Consider the following 20,329-nt stretch of genomic DNA (forward strand, 5'->3'; position numbering starts at 1 on the left):
CACAGCTATTATGCATCAGCTCCCGGCCCACCAGCAAGCGAATTTACCCCATTGTGCCCATTATGTGACAAGTGACAAAGGCCAGAATTTGTGATGTGGCTGGACTGTGCCGCTCACAATAGCATCTCATGAACGGGGTTAGCTCTGTACAATAGGGAACCCACGGAAGCCATATTTGTTGTGAACTAACCGACACTACTTTCCACAAGACATATGCCAAATGCGTAAAATATTACAGGCTTCAAACGATAGAATACTAGTTTTCGGTTCACGTTTCCTTGTTATGTTTCGAATTCAGTGCATATTTTTGTACATCTTGTACAACTCGGCCATCGAGGAAGCAGAATACAAAGTGTCTTTGAGTGCCGGTACTGAGTTTAGTATTTTCTAACAATTTTAATCTATTGTATTTACCACATAAATTGTAAGGTAGTTGAGTCCAGAAAGTTTTTTATGTTGAACTTTCAAAGTTATCCTTTGTGTCAAAAGTGCCTATGAGGTTGTTCAACAGCCAACTATAATATGCCATCAAACTAAATAAACATTGATCTTGTTTCCTCAAATTACTAGACAGCTGATTGATGAATAACAAGAACCACTAACAAATTCAAATTTACAATTTGTTCTCTTTCAATCCAAGTATCAATACTAACAACATCCGCCTGAAGACATTTCCTTAACCCACAATGAAAAATAGTGTTGCGGAAAATAGAACTTTCCGTTTTTCCAAAGTTACTTCAACTTTAGTGGATTACTTTAACATCACTGAAACCCCAACTCATTTACATAAACAAGTGCACATGTTGGGCAGCCCACGTCCGCTAATCACAACACATAAACAATTCATCGGCCCAAACTGCCGACTACCCACGTGGGGCCTCACGGAACGTATACTGTCAGCTGTATTTCAAATCTCTTGCCCCCAACGAATCACTCATTAGCTGTTGCGTAAGTAGGTACACTTTGACACAAGGGAATCTCACCCACTGATAAACCGGTCCAGTTAGCGCTCTTACAACCATTGATAAATTCAACAAGCGTAATTTAAAGAATTACAAAAGAAAACTTTTTATTCCAGTACAAAAAAAAACAAACATTTTTTTCTAATTGCATTACAGTTGCATGCGCAATGCAGCCTATTGGCCCTCATTAGCTTGTTTACGCAAATTCGACACGTTTAGGGGACGGGATTTCGCTATGGCGACAAAACTCCAACGTAAATTCCAGTCACTTCCCAGTAGTTACTGTGCTCCAGCAGACGGACCACACACACTCCCGATAGGCATCGTTTCTGGGTCACACCAAGCCAAAATGGCGGGCGCATCCATTTTCGAGTGTTTTACACGAAAATAGTATCCCGTGTTCATGAATAATCCCTCCACGGGTAAACCTGACTCGGTAGTTGGGCCATGGCTTAATATTTAGTGACCGGATGTGTGTGTGTCCGTGTAGTGAAGTGTTTGATTGTGCTACGGTTGGTGATTTTCGTGCACAACATTGAACACGTGTGTTAGTTGTCAATGTCATGTACATTTCATTCCAGCCTTCTTCAAAGTACCGATATTCCACTGAACCTAACCGATATAACGCGTATGCGGGTGTTGGTACTGATGTCAATAGCAATGCCACATGACTTGTCGTTAACTGACCTCACTAAACCACATGTCAATCAACCAGGGATGTATATCGATACACCTGTCAGTACCATTAAAGAGTATATTTCACAGTGAAAAAAGGCGATATAGCACTTACCTTCCACCCATAATTCTTCAACATTTGTTTCAAGTGTCGCAGTCTTTAATCCAATGCAACACAATGACAGTACCAGTAATCCCACAAATAAAACTTTTCCACAATGTAACTGAATGAAACATCCTGTACTGTGTAAGTATCTTTGTAGGTGACATCGCATCCATAATGCACACGTGTTTCCTTGGGCCCGACCCTGCAGTCAAAAATAACAACAAACGTCAGTTCATCCAGTATATACAACTTGTCACAACATTTGAGTGGAATCTATCATGCGACATGACATTATTGCATCATCTGCAGTCAAAGCATGCTTGAGTAACTTAATAACAGGGAAATCATGAATGAATCTGTTCAAGTGCTGATTTAAAACATGCCGCCCATACTACGGGCGAGTATGCTTTTCCTTAGGAACAATCAGCTATTGTGAGCGGGGCCTAACGAGACCGCCCACATCGCGATCGATAATCCACGATGCAATAGATTAATACCAATTTCAGTGTTGTTTGAATTGGAGATATTTACGGGTAGGTACAACTCCACGTGTCGGCGGGGAAGGAGGGGCTACGTGTTATGCTCGCCGATATTGGTGTTAATCAAGATCGTTTACATAGCAACCATGATTTAGCACGTGGGGACTCATGTCACAGAAGTCACTTTTGTACATAACAAATCGGTTGATCACATGATGGCATGTCTACATGGGTGGTCTCTGGGGACGTCTACCTGGGTGGGAGATCAGGGGATATGGACTCGAATCAAGGATGTAACGAGTTCCCTAAACAACACCCGAACCGCTGTCATGAGGAGTCAGCATGGTCCGTATCCTCATCCTTTGGGATAACGGCATGCGTTCCTGCTGACGGTTCCAACTTACCTTCTTGATTTGTCTGTAGGCCAATTCTGCATTGACCCAGCTTGTCCTGGTCAAAAGGTCCGGGTCTGATCTTTCATTGGGATCCCTTGGACGGTTTGTTGTCATAGTCAGCCCCTGAAATGAAACGAGAAATCACGGTGAGAATACACCATTCTCCTGCCTCATCGCGGCTGCCTTGACTCTGACCGGTATCCGAGGTTTTCGTCCACTAGAGTCCACTGTGGTCACTTTAACTTACCTCCGAGGGCCTGTAAGCTGGATTAGACCAGCTGTCCATCGTTTAGTCCACATAAACCGTGTAGTTTGTGAGTAGAATCCACAACCAAACTGATGCATGTATACTCGGCTACTCTCACTCTGTAACAGTACAGAATTTGCATACAAGCTCCGCCCACAGTCGTGCCGTGACGTGATTGACGTGCACCAGATCGCGACGCTGATTGGTCAATTATCAGTAGGATTGCTCGTGTAACACCAGCCCAACATTAGTTGCCTGGCAACAGCTCCCCCAGGTAGCAGACCACCCAAGAAGGAAGGGAACCCACGTTCGAACAAACAATACGCATCTAAAAGCCCACTGCCAAAAGCGCGGCCTCGGCTTGACGTATATCGCACGGAGGGAAATGTTATCTGTTGTCGCTCAGAACCGCATTTTCCCAATGCTGGTGTACCACTTACGCGCGAATTTAATTTTTATCTCGCAAAATAAACAACTAAACGTAAACATTTTCCCGAAAAAAACTTTAATTGCTCTGGGAAGGCGGGGGTTTGAGGAAACCAAACGTAAAACTAGCAATCGGGGTGGACAAAGATTTACGATTATAAATTCTATTCAATAACCATCTCAAACTTCGGAAGTCAGTTCGGCCACCTTCAAAGCAGTCACAAGACACAAAGACGACCAATCTTTCACGGAGGTGTAAATGTCAGTGGATAGCCGAGGCGGCGCGAGAGGGGGAGACTGAGGCTAGGCCAGATGGGCACGAGCGACGTCCGTCTTACAACAGGCGGGATCAGGTGCATGAATGGGGTTTGCCTGGTGGGGCTGAAGAATAAAAAGCGACCAGACCAGAAAATTCTGGGTGGCATTGGGGCCAGGCTGCAAGACGAGCGTCCAGCATCACGGCGCTGGAGAGAGGTGTATGGTTACTTCTAGACTTGCTGTAACCGCTGTAAGTCGGTCTTGTTTACGTCATTTGGTGCGCTGAACACCGACGCTGGGTTATGCCAAGACGTTTGCGAATCATTAGGCCGCAATGAAAAGAGGAGGTCGAATGTGCATTGTCAAGTCGTTACCTGTGACTACCTGGCAGCACAGTTCTCTCCGCGTGATTGATGATGAATATAGCGTTAAGGATTGACGTAAGATGCTTCAACAGGCGCCTCTTGTAAAAGGCTAAATATTTTGATAACACATTTTGAAAAAAGGTGTGCGCACGTCACGTACATGGTTCATCCAACAACAATACAACTCAGTATCAGGAGTGAGTGAGTGTGTGAGGTTTTACGCCGCTTTTAGCAATATTCAAGCAATATCACGGGGGGGACAACAGAAATGGGCTTCACACATTGTACCCATGTGGGGAATCGAACCCGGGCCTTCGGCGTGACGAGCGAACACTTTAACCACTAGGTTACCCCACCTCCCTCAGTATCAGAAGCATGCATGTGGAATTGTCATTACGTCTACAGTTAGTTTAAAATAATATTTTGTTCATTTCAACTGACCAAAAGATGAGAGGCAGATCTTACTTTCCGTGGAGTAGTCTCCCTTAGTGTATAATGGCCGCTCGGATACGTCGGCCATTGGTGTACGAGACTGACCACATCTATAACACGTGCACACCTTATGGACCCTGGTCTCAGGTTACAGATGATATGGACACGCGCAAACGTCACTATATTCACAAATAATTCAGACAGAGGAATATTAACTGGACCCAATGGAACTTCAGCTTTTAAAAGCTTTCCCCAAAGTTGACTTGGTAAGGTCGGGGATGTTTTGAGAAGAATAATTACGAGTTGTATGGTGTGATGCTAAATCTGTGTTACATCTCGGCAACCCACATGGAATAATGACGGGATGGAATTTACATCTAATTAATCATGATTGTACACCCTCTTAAAGAAAAAGAAATTAATGCTGCTCTTACAATCCCTGTTTCAAAGAGCTCTAAACAGTAGAGTAGTGAGTGAGGTAGTTGGTTGTAAGGTCGCAGTGAACAGTATTCCTGTCATGTCACGGCCTGTCTGATTAATGTGGGAGGGAAACCCGAAGTGTTGTAGGTCTCAGACACTTACTACTTTGTTGAAACACTGAAAAACAATAGAAATATGATAATTGGGGCTAACAAGAATTCGTAACACAATCCGAGCGGTGGGGTAGCCCGGTGGTTAAAGCGTTCGCTCGTCATTCCGAAGAGCCGGGTTCGATTCCCCATAACGGTACAATGTGTGAAGCCAATTTCTGGTGCACCCCGCCGTGATATTGCTGAAATATTGCTAAAAGCGGCGTAAAAATCACTCGCTCACTCGTAACACAATCATAGGTTTCTGGCGCATCCAAGGGACGCAACTCTGCAAAATGTAATCATATCATATAATAGCTAAACGAATGATGTTAGGCGTAAAAAATATACACGAGAAAGAAAAGAAGAAAATATTAAATAAAAGGTCATATTTGCCTGAAAACAGAGTGAGAGCGATATGGTGGACATAGACGTCTTAAACCGCCATCTATGCTCATAGAAGGTTTCTAGTTTACTTGGGTAATAACATAGATAATTTTGGGTGATTTATATGCCTTAAGTGTGAAAGCAGCTATACAAAGAACCACGTTTCAAGGTCGTTTCAAGAGATAGAGAAAGAGAAGGGGAGGGGGAGAGAGAGAAAGCGTTTGGCACTCAAACAAACACCCAATTGTAAAACATGTCCAGTCATTGTATAGCAATATCGCTATATGACAACCTACAAGTGTAATTATTATTGTTCGACTGACGCGACAATATTCCAGTCCTACGCTTTGTCCTTGAGCCCATTAATTCAGATAAACTACACTTCATATCCCCGCGTGCCTCCCTGGGTTTACAGTGTTTAATACCCATTTTGTTGGGCTTAAATGAGATCATTATATTGACATCAACAACAGTTCTACTCGGTGGGGTTTCGAGCTCAGAATAGGCCCACAGGAGTCCGTGTTTGACGTGACAGGTTTTTGCGGGTATCGGATGGTCAACATGGGTGTCAAGGTGGTGAAGATGGTAAGTGTGCGTGGGTTGCTGACCAGTGGAAAGGCCGGTCTCTTTCCTTTGGTGTGTGTTCAATCTTTGAGTCACTGATTAAAGGGGCATGGTACTTTGCAGGCAATCACCAAGATATAAAGGGGCACACACACACACACACACACACACACACACACACACACACACACACACACACACACACACAGAGGTATCTTCTGGTATCATAATTTCTTATAACATTCAAATTTATTGCACTGCATTTTATTTGACATTCCATAACACAACATCGTAAAAGTAACAGTAAAGACGCTGAAACGCCCAACTAAAGACGCTGAAACGCCCAACTAAACTCAAATTCGGATAACGTTAGATAAAATTAGTCCATAGTGATGACTATGCAAATTAACCGATCACAAGCATCACATAGTGTTGACCAATCAAAACTTTTAATCTCTTTTCATACTTTACAACAATTCTCTGCCAATACGAGCATGTTCTTGATCTATGACCCATTTCCTGTTTGAAAATTTGTTCGTTAAGATTTGCTTTTGAATAGTTACCTAAAGCTCTGAAATGGATCAACCCAAGGTAGAGAGTTGCGTCTCTTAGCCTCGTCAGAATCCGCAGATCACAACTTGGTATCCGAGATAATTGCATTAGTTCTGATCATTGGTCTGTGAACACAATATCCTTGCTGTTGGCGTTTCCCCGAAGCAGGAAACATCCAAACGACCTTGTTATATGACAGCGTTATTCATTATGTACCAATGTTCAAATAAGATATACATTATAGGGGACATTCAGTAGGGGGGTGCAGTAGTGTGTTATATTTAGAATTGTACTTGATTTAGACAAAATGATTTGTACTTTGTGTCATTAAGTTTTATATGAGAAAAAGATATAATGTTCAGATCTGAACGAGCGTCTCGTCTTGTCTGTCAAACACGACGTTTTGCATAGGAGAACTCTTTGTGTGGATATGTTAACAAAGGAAGAGATGGAAACAGAGTTCTGTCCCTTAGTCATACTTGAAACCTGTGATAAATTTCGTTATGTTTCAAGGTTTGTCTGCACAAATCCCAGGACCGTGGGTTTCCTCAGAGCGAGAGACGATCAGCATTACTTCAGGGTTTCTTCCACCACAAACAGCACGTCGTCATCAACATGAAATATTGAACAGAGGCGTACTCATCCAACAGAGGACCAGTATTTGTTAGTCATAGGGTTAGTTGGACGTTTGTTTCCACGTAGATACATTGACCTAGTTTAGTCATGTCTCAGAATACTCGAGTCTGGACCCTGTTACTCATCTTGACGAACAGTCGATGGAATCACACGTCGTGGCCACACAATCCTCATGGTAGACGGTCCTTCCAACGGCCGCGGGGAACACAAAACAAACAAATCGAAGAAAAAACCCAAATACCAATAGAACAACCAAACAAATCTGTACCTATGACCTTTGACCTTTGATTGCATATATACATACTTCCTGAAACGATTATACATTCAGGTGCATGCACAATTGTCCCGGGTAGGAACAATGAGACTGTGACTGTCAGCGCTTTGAGCATTGCCCTTGTGTGGCGGAAGTCAGTGCTATACAAATACTCTTATTAATTAATTAAATATTATACTTTGCACCAGTTTACAGCTGAAGATAAGTCCACTCCGTGTTTCCATCCAGGGTGTACCTTGGTATAGAAAAAGTTTGTGTATGTGTGGAATCGAATCAAACCAATCCAATCAAACTAATTAATGTTGATAACAATTATACCAGAAGTAGGTGAGTTTTGTTTTACGCCGCTACACCCCAGCATATCACAACAGGACAAGTCCAGTATGGTCATCACATATTGTACAAGACGGAGGACCCAAACCTGGTTGGTCGAGATAACGAACGCCAGGCGCATAGCAAGCCAGTTTTTTCGTGTAAGCCCGATAGGTTATATAAAGCTTCATATTTAGATAGTATTGAGGGCTTGCCCAGCCTTTTAAGAAACAATCATGTGTAAAGCCCGGGCTTTTTTTATAATGGTAGCTACGTCCCTGAACGCAGGTTTTAGTGGCCTTCCCAAAATGGTTGAAACAACGGCCTGCTTGTCTTCTAAAGAAATAGAGACTCGTAGTTTTACTCATTTGTAACAATATTGTAGTAATATTTACGCCAGGCAGGAGCGGATATTTTAAGTTGGATAACCTGTCCCCAGTCCCTTTCGCATTTGTGAATAAAATATGTTTAAATCAAATCATTGAATAACTTCATCCACTGGATTCATATTGGGAATCGAACTCGGGTCTTGTGTGTGGCGAGCTCCGATAGGCTACTAGGCCGCCGCTGTCTGTACATTCCCTTTCACAAGTCGTTTGATATATATCTTTACCAAGAGCAGGGCCCGTTGTACGAGTCCGACATTAACAAAGACACGTAGTAGTCACTACAAATATTTAAAGGAAGCTAACGAGGCATACCCAGAGAATTAATACAAGACACTTGAAATTTTCACCTGATGAAGCGACAGGTTTAAGCCCAAAACGTCGTGTGTAAATAATACAGAAGTTGCACATCTATTTCAGGTGTGTTGTATTACCCTACCAACTTCTAAATGCCTATCAAACATCTGACCCAGAGACTTGTAAAGTAACACGGAACCTAATTGTGTCACAGAAGAATTACCTTTCTTCACAGGTCAATAGTGTTATAACCACAAGTTGGGACACACTGTACCAAAACCCTGAGTGCCAAATGTAAGCATCGATCTGATGATATACAACACTTGGTCTGAACGACCCAAGAATACGTTTAGATGCTATCCTCACTGTGTACGTACGTCATATCCTCCAAGACCATAAGGGGCGGTGGGGTAGCCTAGTGGTTAAAGCGTTCGCTCGTCACGCCGAAGACCTGGGTTCGATTCCCCACATGGGTACAATGGGTGAAACACATTTCCTGTGTCCCCGCCGTGATATTGCTAAAAGCAAGACGACAAAGCCGATTTCTCAAACTAGTGTCAATGTTCACCATACTCGCAGCACACCTTGAGTCTCAGTTACGGAATCTATCAGAATGAAGCCGGCTTGCGGCACTTTTCCAATCCCGAGATTTCCGTATATCAACCTTGAGGCTCCACTCCAATAATCTGTCAGCGTCAAGCGTGTATGTGTTAGTTGGAAATGTTTCCTCTCTGTGTGGTCTAAGGAAGGCTCTTTAATCAGCCCGCAGGCTTGAGACTCATAAAACAAGTATTCTAGTTTTACCTGACATGTTTGATGTAGACATGTTGAATAAAAGCCTTATATTGCCTGAATTCTGATGTCGGATGTGCCCAGTTAAATGTCATTGCGAACTCACCGTTATCTGTTCGTGTAATTGACGCAATATAAAGTTTCATATGATTGTTTCGCAATGTAGGGAGTTAGAGAGAAAGATGTGAACGTATTCTCGTGACTAATATTGTTTTTCTAGTATAGTTGAATAAGTAGCGAAAAGGTTAATATCTCCTGGCACAGAAAAGCATATGTGATATTCCCAACAGAACATAATTACAAGAGATGCACAAGAAGCAGTGTACAATATGAAACAGCCTCAAGTTACAATGTACATGGCATCAAGTACCTTCCTATATGGAGACTTGTGCTGATATTATGTGGCAGATGAAATTAATTATTTCCTTCTATTTGAAGTGAATGACATTTTGAAGATAGTAAAGCTCAGTATAGCTGAACGTTTTCTATTTTCGACAAAAGCATTCCTCGTGACATAGAGCATGTCCAGCCAACAGTTATGGTTGTATCAAAACCCTAGGCAAAAGAGAATTTAGCAGGAAACAAAAATACACATATACATGTTACAGAATATGAAAGATGAAGTACAGTTCGACATAGTCCAGTACAATGACTATATAAAGAAGAATCTCACAGGGAACGGAAGGTGAGTTCGAGAACCGGGAATTCGACTAATCCAAGTGCAACGGGGTTCGAGCGTATACAGCATGGTTAAAGTCAATAATCTTTCATTATCCAAAGGAGTGGAGATATGATTGGATATGTATTCACCAGTCCTAACAGTATTTTGTTGATGTTCTATACATATACAAACTTCTTATATGCTTTCCCAAATAATACACATTCACACAGTACAAATAGCGCTTTGTTGTCGGTGCACAGTTAGATGATTTAAGTCCCACGATGAAACACATTTAGTATTTTTCTAGACAGTTACTCCTCTTATCTCACCAAAGATCCGGGTTCATCTCACATGACAATACCGTTCGTCCCTTTACAATCGTCATATCAAGACGCATGAAGCCAAACACCTTCCTTATCCCAAAACATGTCTCTGCAATCACCTTCTACTCCGTGTCATACACCAAACACACATCATACTTACTCTCAGAAACGGCTCATCCGCTGCCATTGCGCCCCCAGGTGGTTGACGTAAGAGAATATATATACCCGTCACCAGCTTCCAGGATACATTTTACATTGTTTTTATTGCTAATGATTGATATGTTTAGGTTTATCGGGTGCTCTGGACTGATCCATGTCTCCGTTTGATGGACAGGTGCATCTGGAAGTCTGACTCCATGTACAGACCCAGATTATCTCACGCTTTATGTCGGCTATGCTGATTGGTCAGATTTGCTATCATTCGATGGCATTTTTTTCTTCCTATTTTTTGGCGATCGTTTACAATTTGGTCGACCAGTCAGCATATTTTAACGTGTTGAATTGAATGAAACTGTTTTAAACAATTCTATAGGATCATGTATCAACTCAAAACCCGTGAAGATCCGGGTTAGAATTGGTCTTCATTAACCCATGCTTGTCGTAAGAGGCGACTAATGGGATCGGGTGGTCATCTTGGTTGACACATGTCATCGTTCCTCAAACTACGTAGATCGATGCTCATGTTGTCGGTTGATCACTGGATGTTTGGTCCAGACTCGATGCGACGAAATATAGCTGGAATATTGCTGAGTATGGCGTTAAACACCAACAGACCAACTATTATTAACTCATAAACTATATATTCCCTATAAATCAACATACTTAAATATAATCAATGTAGACACTTTCGTTATTATTGTTGTTTCATTATGTTTCCTGGCAAGTGTTTTGTAACATGATAGTAAAACAGAAGTCCCATGTTTTGACATGGCAATTAAAATTCAACTTCTTGTTTTCTGTCATGAATATCTGTTGATATGCATGCATAAGTTTCTTTTGAATTGTGACTTTAACTCTACCCCACGCGTATCTCTTAGGGGGTAGAATCTAAATTAAGTTTTTGTTCAGTTCATTTGACTTTGGGATTTCATCTTAGAGGTCATAAAAGAGGTCATTTTTTAAACGTTTTCATTTATTCAGCATACTACATTATCCTTATCAGATGGTTTTTCCTCTGGTTTTACCTTCCTTGTTATTTCCTTTTCTCATGTCCACTAGCATTTTGTCTGGTGCCTGTGAGAAATCTTCTGCCCATACCTCTTTCTTCTGCCATCCCCTCTCGTATGTTTATTACCGTTCTTCTGTTCATTCTACTCCTGTTCGTTTGACCTTTTTTATTTCCTATATTCAATAAACTTCACTTCTATTTTTAAAAATTCTGTTCTTCTGTTTATTTTCCCCTTTCCATTCCACTTAGGTTCATTTCATTTCTTCTCTTTATTTTCATGCCTCAGTTAATTCATTTTTATTTCACTTCTGTCCATTCCACTTCTATTCATCCTGTCCTGTCTCCACTCCACGTCTTTCGTCCAGTCCATTTCTTCTGTTCATTCCATGTCTTCTGTTCATTCTATTTCTTCTGTTCATTCCATTTCTTCTGTTCATTCCATTTCTTCTGTTCATTCTATTTCTTCTGTTCATTCCATTTCTTCTGTTCATTCCATTTCTTCTGTTCATTCTATTTCTTCTGTTCTTTCTATTTCTTGTGTTCATTCCATTTCTTCTGTTCATTCCATTTCTTCTGTTCATTCATTTCTTCTATTTCTTGTGTTCATTCCATTTCTTCTGTTCATTCCATTTCTTCTGTTCATTCTTCTGTTCATTCCAATTCTTCTGTTCATTCCAATTCTTATGTGCATTTCTGTTCATTCCATTTCTTCTGTTCATTCTTCTGTTCATTCTTCTGTTCATTCCATTTCTTCTGTTCATTCTTCTGTTCATTCCATTTCTTATGTTCATTCTTATGTTCATTCCATTTCTTCTGTTCATTCCAATTCTTATGTTCATTCCATTTCTTATGTTCATTCTTCTGTTCATTCTTCTGTTCATTCCATTTCTTCTGTTCATTCTTCTGTTCATTCCAATTCTTATGTTCATTCCAATTCTTCTGTTCATTCTTCTGTTCATTCCATTTCTTATGTTCATTCCAATTCTTCTGTTCATTCTCATGTTCATTTCAGTTCTTCTGTTCATTCCAATTCTTCTGTTCATTTCATTTCTTCTGTTCATTCCATTTCTTCTATGTTCATTCTTCATTCCATTTCTTCTGTTCATTCCATTTCTTCTGTTCATTCCATCTTCTGTTCATTCTGTTCATTCTATTTCTTGTGTTCCTCCATTTCTTCTGTTCATTCTTCTGTTCATTCCAATCCTTCTGTTCATTCCATTTCTTATGTTCATTCCATTTCTTATGTTCATTCTTCTGTTCATTCTTCTGTTCATTCCATTTCTTCTGTTCATTCATTCTTCTGTTCATTTATGTTCATTCTTATGTTCATTCCATTTTATGTTCATTCCATTTCTTATGTTCATTCCATTTCTTATGTTCATTCCATTTCTTATGTTCATTCTTATGTTCATTCCATTTCTTATGTTCATTCCATTTCTTCTGTTCATTCTTATGTTCATTCCATTTCTTCTGTTCATTCCATTTCTTCTGTTCATTCCATTTCTTATGTTCATTCTTATGTTCATTCCAATTCTTCTGTTCATTCCAATTCTTATGTTCATTCTTATGTTCATTCCATTTCTTCTGTTCATTCCATTTCTTCTGTTCATTCCATTTCTTCTGTTCATTCCATTTCTTATGTTCATTCCAATTCTTATGTTCATTCCAATTCTTATGTCTATTATGTTCATTCCAATTCTTCTGTTCATTCCAATTCTTCTGTTCATTCCATTTCTTCTGTTCATTCCATCTCTTCTGTTCATTTTCTTCTGTTCATTCCAATTCTTATGTTCATTCCATTTCTTCTGTTCATTCTTCTGTTCATTCCAATTCTTATGTTCATTCCATTTCTTCTGTTCATTCTTCTGTTCATTCTTATGTTCATTCCAATTCTTATGTTCATTCCATTTCTTCTGTTCATTCCATTTCTTCTGTTCATTCCATTTCTTCTGTTCATTACAAGTGTTCTGTTCTTTCTATTTCTTATGGTCGTTACATTTCTTCTGTTCTTTCTATTATTTCAGTTCATACTATTTCTTCTGTTCATTATATTTTTCTGCCCTCTCCGCTGTGTGTGTGTGTGTGTGTATGTGTGTTTCACCATTACCGTATCATTCGTTGTACTCATTTCATTCGTCTCTGATGTTATTCCCGTGTTTGTGTGTGAATATTTCATTGCTTATGTCCATGTCCTACCCCAGATCAGTTCCTTTTCTTAACTCGACCCCTACCTGTTCACTCTCTGTGTCCTTCCATTTCATGTGTACATTGTCTTTCTTATGTACATCCCACTTTGGCTACTTATTCCATATGGAGCGGTGTGGTAGCCCAGTGGTTAAAGCGTTAACTCGTCACGACGAAGGCCTGGGTTCAATTCCCCACATAAGTACAATGTGTGAAGCCCATTTCTGGTGTCCCCCCGCACGATAATCCTTTAGTGTTTAAAGCGGCGTCAAACTATACTCACTCATTCCCTTTCATCTGTATATACCCTGCCCCATGGTTAAACCCTTTAGTTTGGCAATCTTGTCAATTTCTTTTCTAAGATAAGTTCAAATTTTTGTTCCATTTCCTCCTGACGTTAACACACCAAACCCCCCCACCCCAAGACCTACACCCCTTCTGTTGATTCATTTTGTCTATACCCGTGAAGGTCCGGGTTAGAATATTGATCTTCAGCAACCCATGCTTGTCGTAAGAGGCGACTAAAGGGATCGGGTGGTCAGACTCGCTGACTTGGTTGACACATGTCATCGGTTCCCAATTGTGCAGATCGATGCTCATGCTGTTGATCACTGGGTTGTCTCGTCCAGACTCTATATATTATTTACAGACCGCCGCCATTAAGGCTGCGCAACATAACCGGTTTACCGGTATTTACCTGGTTCAGACATGAAAACGATACGTATTGCGATACGCTGATCGAAAACCGGTATTTTGACATGTATTCGGAAAACGTCGCAACGCTCGGAAATCTTCGGATATTTCTTTGTTTTATTTGTGTCAAATATTATTCACATTTATATTCTATCATGACTAAAATTTGTTATTAAAGCTTAATCAAGTATAGTGATTTTGTTGTGTTTTTGCTCTACAAATCAAGCAGTAACTCGATTGTATGTAGTTTTTTGTTTAAAAATACTTCATGCAATATATTGCAATACATATCGCAATACATGCTTTCGCATCGCAATATGAATATTCTCTGCAATACCCAGCCCTAGCCGCCATATAGCTGGAATATTGCTGAGTGCGGCGTAAAACTAAACTCACTCACTCACTAATTTTGTCCATGTTTGTTCATTTGTACAGTAAAGTGAAGCGCTTATACCTATACTTAAGTATAGAACAAGTGCACGTTACACGGCATGAGAAGATAGATGTGCACATGTTCAATATCCGTCCACCCAGTTCAGTCAGTCATGTGGCATGGCAGCTGCCGAAGTTTTATAAATGTCGAACTTTTAAGAGAATGTTGGCCGATTATGTCTTAAAATTTAAAGACCTTTTCATGATGGCGAACTTTCAAAAAGTGAAGTTACGGAAGCCCCTTGCTGTGTGGAGGATTATCGTCAGATTGTACATGTCATGTGGTACACTGACAACGTCTGAAGCTCGGAGATATGGGGCCACAGAGCAATAAATAACAACAAACTCACTGACTGACAGCTACATACACCCATCATCATGAAATTTACGATCTGCCATTAATATTTCATTAATGGCGACTTCTGGACGTAACCTGAATGCTGTGTAACCCTTCAGAATTAAACTCATTTGCCAGTATTAAAGCGGTGCTAAACACAACACAGGTTTATGCTTTGATAATACGCAACCGCTTCTGTCAGATGATGAGTTTATGTAAAGCTTACATCAAAACAAAATAGGTAGACTGAAGATAACCTACCGCAGTGTGCACGGAAATAAAAAAAATAGTAAATGCTGACGTTTTTGTTAAAGCGACTCACGCTTGTGAACAAAATAATTAAATCGCCCTCTGGAAACAGGTGAACCGAGTCATTATGTATATTCATCCTTATTAAACCCCTTTGCTGCACGAGATTCTCCTTTCAAAACCCGGAGGAAAAAAGGTTGAACATAAATTACAGTTAAAATTAAAACGAAATCAGAATACTTTTCTATCGAAGCCCCCTACAATAAAGGTGGAGTAGATATAGGCTGCTGTCATTATGCTTCATAGTTAGCTGGCTGTTAAAAACCGGGAAACTGAAAGGTATTCTACTGACACATCCAGGCCGTGCGGAGTTCGGTTATTTAATGAACAGCAATGATGGCATTAACTGTAACAATCGGGGTGTTCAACTGCGCGACGGGGAATCCTGTCTTTTCTATAATAGACCTTGCATTCACTGGGACGAGGTAAAATTTACGGCGGTTTCCTTGCGTTTTGTATCGCCACGGTTTCATTCATGTGTGTTGCCTGCGATCATCCGGCGGAATGTAGCATACATTAAGCGTATTATTGGCGCAATACCCAGTGGTAGGCGTGTGCCTTCTAAAGGAATTGCGTCTTTTTTTCATGAGAAAATTGAAATTGGGTTTTGAATGTCAGCTTTGTTAACATTACATTGTGAGATACCGGAAAACACGGTCAAAACATCACATGGGAGAAAACAGTGACAGAATACATTATAATATATACCCGCAGTAAGGTCATAACATCATATGTACCTGACAATAAGAATGCATGTTTGTAGCAAGGTCATCAGGAGACCTTGTATGTCTGCATCAAGGTCATAATGGCATATATACCTGACAGTAAGAATGTATGTCTGTAACAAGTTCATAACGTCATATATACCTGACAGTCAGAATGTATGTCTGTAACAAAGTTCATAACGTCATATATACCTGACAGTAAGAATTTACGTCTGTAACAAAGTCATAACGTCACATATACCTGACAGTCAGAATGTATGTCTGTAACAAAGTCAGAGCGTCATATATACCTGACAGTCAGAATGGATGTCTGTAACAAAGTCAGCGCGTCATATATACCTGACAGTCAGAATGTATGTCTGTAACAAAGTCAGAGCGTCATATATACCTAACAGTCAGAATGGATGTCTGTAACAAAGTCAGAGCGTCATATATACCTGACAGTCAGAATGTATGTCTGTAACAAAGTCATAACGTCATATATACCTGACAGTAAGAATGTATGTCTGTAACAAAGTCATAACGTCATATATACCTGAGAGTAAGAATGTATGTCTGTAACAAGTTCATAACGTCATATATACCTGACAGTAAGAATGTATGTCTGTAACAAAGTCAGAGCGTCATATATACCTGACAGTAAGAATGTATGTCTGTAACAAAGTCAGAGCGTCATATATACCTGACAGTCAGAATGTATGTCTGTAACAAGGTCATAACATCATATATACCTGACAGTCAGAATGTATGTCCGTAACAAGGTCATAACATCATATATACCTGACAGTAAGAATGTATGTCTGTAACAAAGTCATAACATCATATATACCTGACAGTAAGAATGTATGTCTGTAACAAGGTCATAACATCATATATACCTGACAGTAAGAATGTATGTCTGTAACAAGGTCATAACATCATATATACCTGACAGTAAGAATGTATGTCTGTAACAAGGTCATAACATCATATATACCTGACAGTGAGAATGTATGTCCGTAACAAGGTCATAACATCATATATACCTGACAGTAAGAATGTATGTCTGTAACAAGGTCATAACATCATATATACCTGACAGTAAGAATGTCTGTCCCTAACAAGGTCATAACATCATATATACCTGACAGTAAGATTAAAGCATAGAAAACATAAGGACATAACATCGTATATGCTTCAACGTACGCATGGTGTCCCATATGCCATCCGTATCATGTACTGTTATTGCACGTAAAGTTAAGGCTGCCCAAGCGGCATGCACGTGTTTCTCACCTTTTAACGTTTCTACAACAAGGAAACCAGAAAATGAGGAACGTGCCGTGGAGGTATATAGAGGGATACAGGGACAATCACTGGATGAGATGGAGTTTTTATAGAGTCTAAGTGAGTGAGTTGGTCGGGTTTTACGCCGCTTTTAGCAATATTCCAGCAAATACACGGCGGGGGACACCAGAAACGGGCTTCACACATTGTACCCATGTGGGGAATCGAACCCTGGCCTTCGGCGTGACGAGCGAACGCTTTAACCACTAAGCTACCCCACCGCCCCTTATGGTCTTGGAGGATATGTCGTATGTACACAGTGAGGAAAGCGTCTTAAACGTAGTCTTGGGTCGTTCATTCCAAGTGTTGTCTACCATCAGATGCTTACATTATTATCGTGCTACATTGGGCACTCGGGGGTTTTGTACAGTGTGTCCCAACTTGTGGTTATAACACTATTGACATCTGTGTAACCACTAGGCTAACACAACACACACACACACCCCACACACACATACACCCCCCCCCCACACACACACACACACCCCACACCCCAAGAGTCTAGCGTATACCAATCATGAGGAACATATTACACACATTTAATGAAACTGCCCAAACATACATTACATGAAATGGAACAGACATACATGTCATGAAAGCGTCCATATCTATACGTGTCATGAAATGATTCATATCTATACGTGTCATGAAAGGGTCCATAACTATACGTTTCATGAAATGATCCATATCTGTACGTGTCATGAAATGATCCATATCTATACGTGTCATGAAATGATCCATATCTATACGTGTCATGAAATGATCCATATCTATACGTGTCATGAAATGATCAATATCTATACGTGTCATGAAATGATTCATATCTGTACGTGTCATGAAATGGTCCATATCTGTACGTGTCATGAAATGGCCCATATCTATACGTGTCATGAAATGGTCCATAACAATACGTGTCATGTAATGATCCATATCTATACGTGTCATGAAATGATCCATATCTATACGTGTAATGTAATGATCCATATCTATACGTGTCATGAAATGATCCATATTTATACGTGTCATGAAATGGTCAATATCTATACGTGTCATGAAATGATCCATATCTGTACGCGTCATGAAATGATCCATATCTATACGTGTCATGAAATGATCCATATCTATACGTGTCATGAAATGATCCATATATATACGTGTCATGAAATGATTCATATCTGTACGTGTCATGAAATGGCCCATATCTATACGTGTCATGAAATGGTCCATAACAATACGTGTCATGAAATGGCCCATATCTGTACGTGTCATGAAATGATCCATATCTATACGTGTCATGAAATGATCCATATCTATACGTGTCATGAAATGGTCAATATCTATACGTGTCATGAAATGATCCATATCTGTACGTGTCATGAAATGGTCCATAACTATACGTTTCATGAAATGATCCATATCTGTACGTGTCATGAAATGATCCATATCTATACGTGTCATGAAATGATCCATATCTATACGTGTCATGAAATGATCCATATCTCTACGTGTCATGAAATGGTCCATATCTATACGTGTCATGAAATGATCCATAACTATACGTTTCATGAAATGATCCATATCTATACATGTCATGAAATGATCCATATCTGTACGTGTCATGAAATTATCCATATCTATACGTGTCATGAAATGATCCATATCTATACGTGTCTTGAAATGATCCATATCTACACGTGTCATGAAAGGGTCCATATCTATACGTGTCATGAAATGATCCATATCTGTACGTGTCATGAAATGATCTATATCTATACGTATCATGAAATGATTCATATCTGTACGTGTCATGAAATGGTCCATATCTGTACGTGTCATGAAATGGTCCATATCTGTACGTGTCATGAAATGATCCATATCTGTACGTGTCATGAAATGGTCCATACACACGTCAGGAAAGGGTCCATACATACTCGTCACTCGAAATGATCCATACCTATACGTGTCATGAAATGGTCCATATCTATACGTGTCATGAAATGGTCCATATACACATGTCAGGAAAGGGTACATACACACATGACCTGAAATGGCAAATTATACAAATGTCATGGAATGGTCAATGCACACATGACATGAAATGGCCCATAAATACATGTCATGAAATAGCAGAACAACTCGTCAGTTCAAGCATTCTACTGTGTAGTCTGTGTCTGTGTAGTCTGTGTAGTCACCAGCCTCTCTTGTCTCACAATGCCTGAACTGCATTATTTCCCCTTCATTGGGCAATCAAACCTCACCCAGAATTTTCCTGAAGCGGGTTTCTAATTAGGAGTACCCAGCAGTGAAAACCGATCTTCACCCAGAGATGTATCGGGGTAAACATTTACCAAGTAATGAGATTATGGTTGTCTATGGCACAGTAATTGTGGGGTTTTCTCTAATAGCGGTGACAGGATCCGCTGACTTGACCAGTTTACCTTTGGATTATCTGCATTCTGTTCCAGAAGGTCCTGCGTCACCTGGTGTCGAGTCTGGTTTGTGGGGCATACATTAAAAAGTATGAAATAAGCAACGATTTGTTTCTGTTTTATAAACACTTTTGTTGTATTTGCCGTGGTTATTTGTCAGTGATTTCTGATAGTTTAAACTCACATCGAATGTCCAGCCTTCTACGGTCTGTACATGTGCCGCATCATCTTCCCTTCTGTCAAACACTGGCTGCAATACTACAGCCCTAAATGAAGCAATCTAGATTCCCTCAGGTTCTGAATCTAGGGCTCCTTTTCAATTTAAAAGAAATTGTTTGTTTCTATCAAATTAATATATACTGTGAATTAAAAGTTAAGCGCCACCCAGTATATTTTGCCAATAGAGTTTGTCTCATAGGAAATCTTTCAGAGAAAAACAACTATCATAATTTAGTTTAGTACTTTTAGTTTAAAAGCAAGACCATTATGGAAATTATCTTTTACTTTGAAAAGGATGTATGCGCTTTTGGAAAACATGCATTTTGATTTCCGCCAAAAGGTTACCTTCTTTTGAAAAGTGAAAATCAGAAATGTCTGTTATATGGTCACATGATTGTCATTTTTGACAAGT

The 20,329-nt window shown here is 40.0% G+C and overlaps 1 protein-coding gene across 1 annotated transcript in view; it reads right to left on the reverse strand.

The window, feature by feature from the left end:
• The window catches only part of LOC124258525 (protein patched homolog 1-like), a 63,146-nt gene extending 60,173 nt beyond the window's left edge, over positions 1–2,973 (reverse strand). The window contains 3 exon segments of the mRNA XM_046692597.1: positions 1,753–1,945; positions 2,627–2,740; positions 2,865–2,973. Coding sequence (XP_046548553.1) covers positions 1,753–1,945; positions 2,627–2,740; positions 2,865–2,903 — 346 coding nt within the window. The 5' untranslated portion in view covers positions 2,904–2,973.
• Between the last annotated feature and the right edge of the window lie 17,356 nt (positions 2,974–20,329).

This window comes from Haliotis rubra, unplaced genomic scaffold (genome assembly GCF_003918875.1).
Source record: "Haliotis rubra isolate DU_JTF1 unplaced genomic scaffold, ASM391887v1 Scf696, whole genome shotgun sequence".
Lineage (NCBI taxonomy): Eukaryota > Metazoa > Mollusca > Gastropoda > Lepetellida > Haliotidae > Haliotis > Haliotis rubra.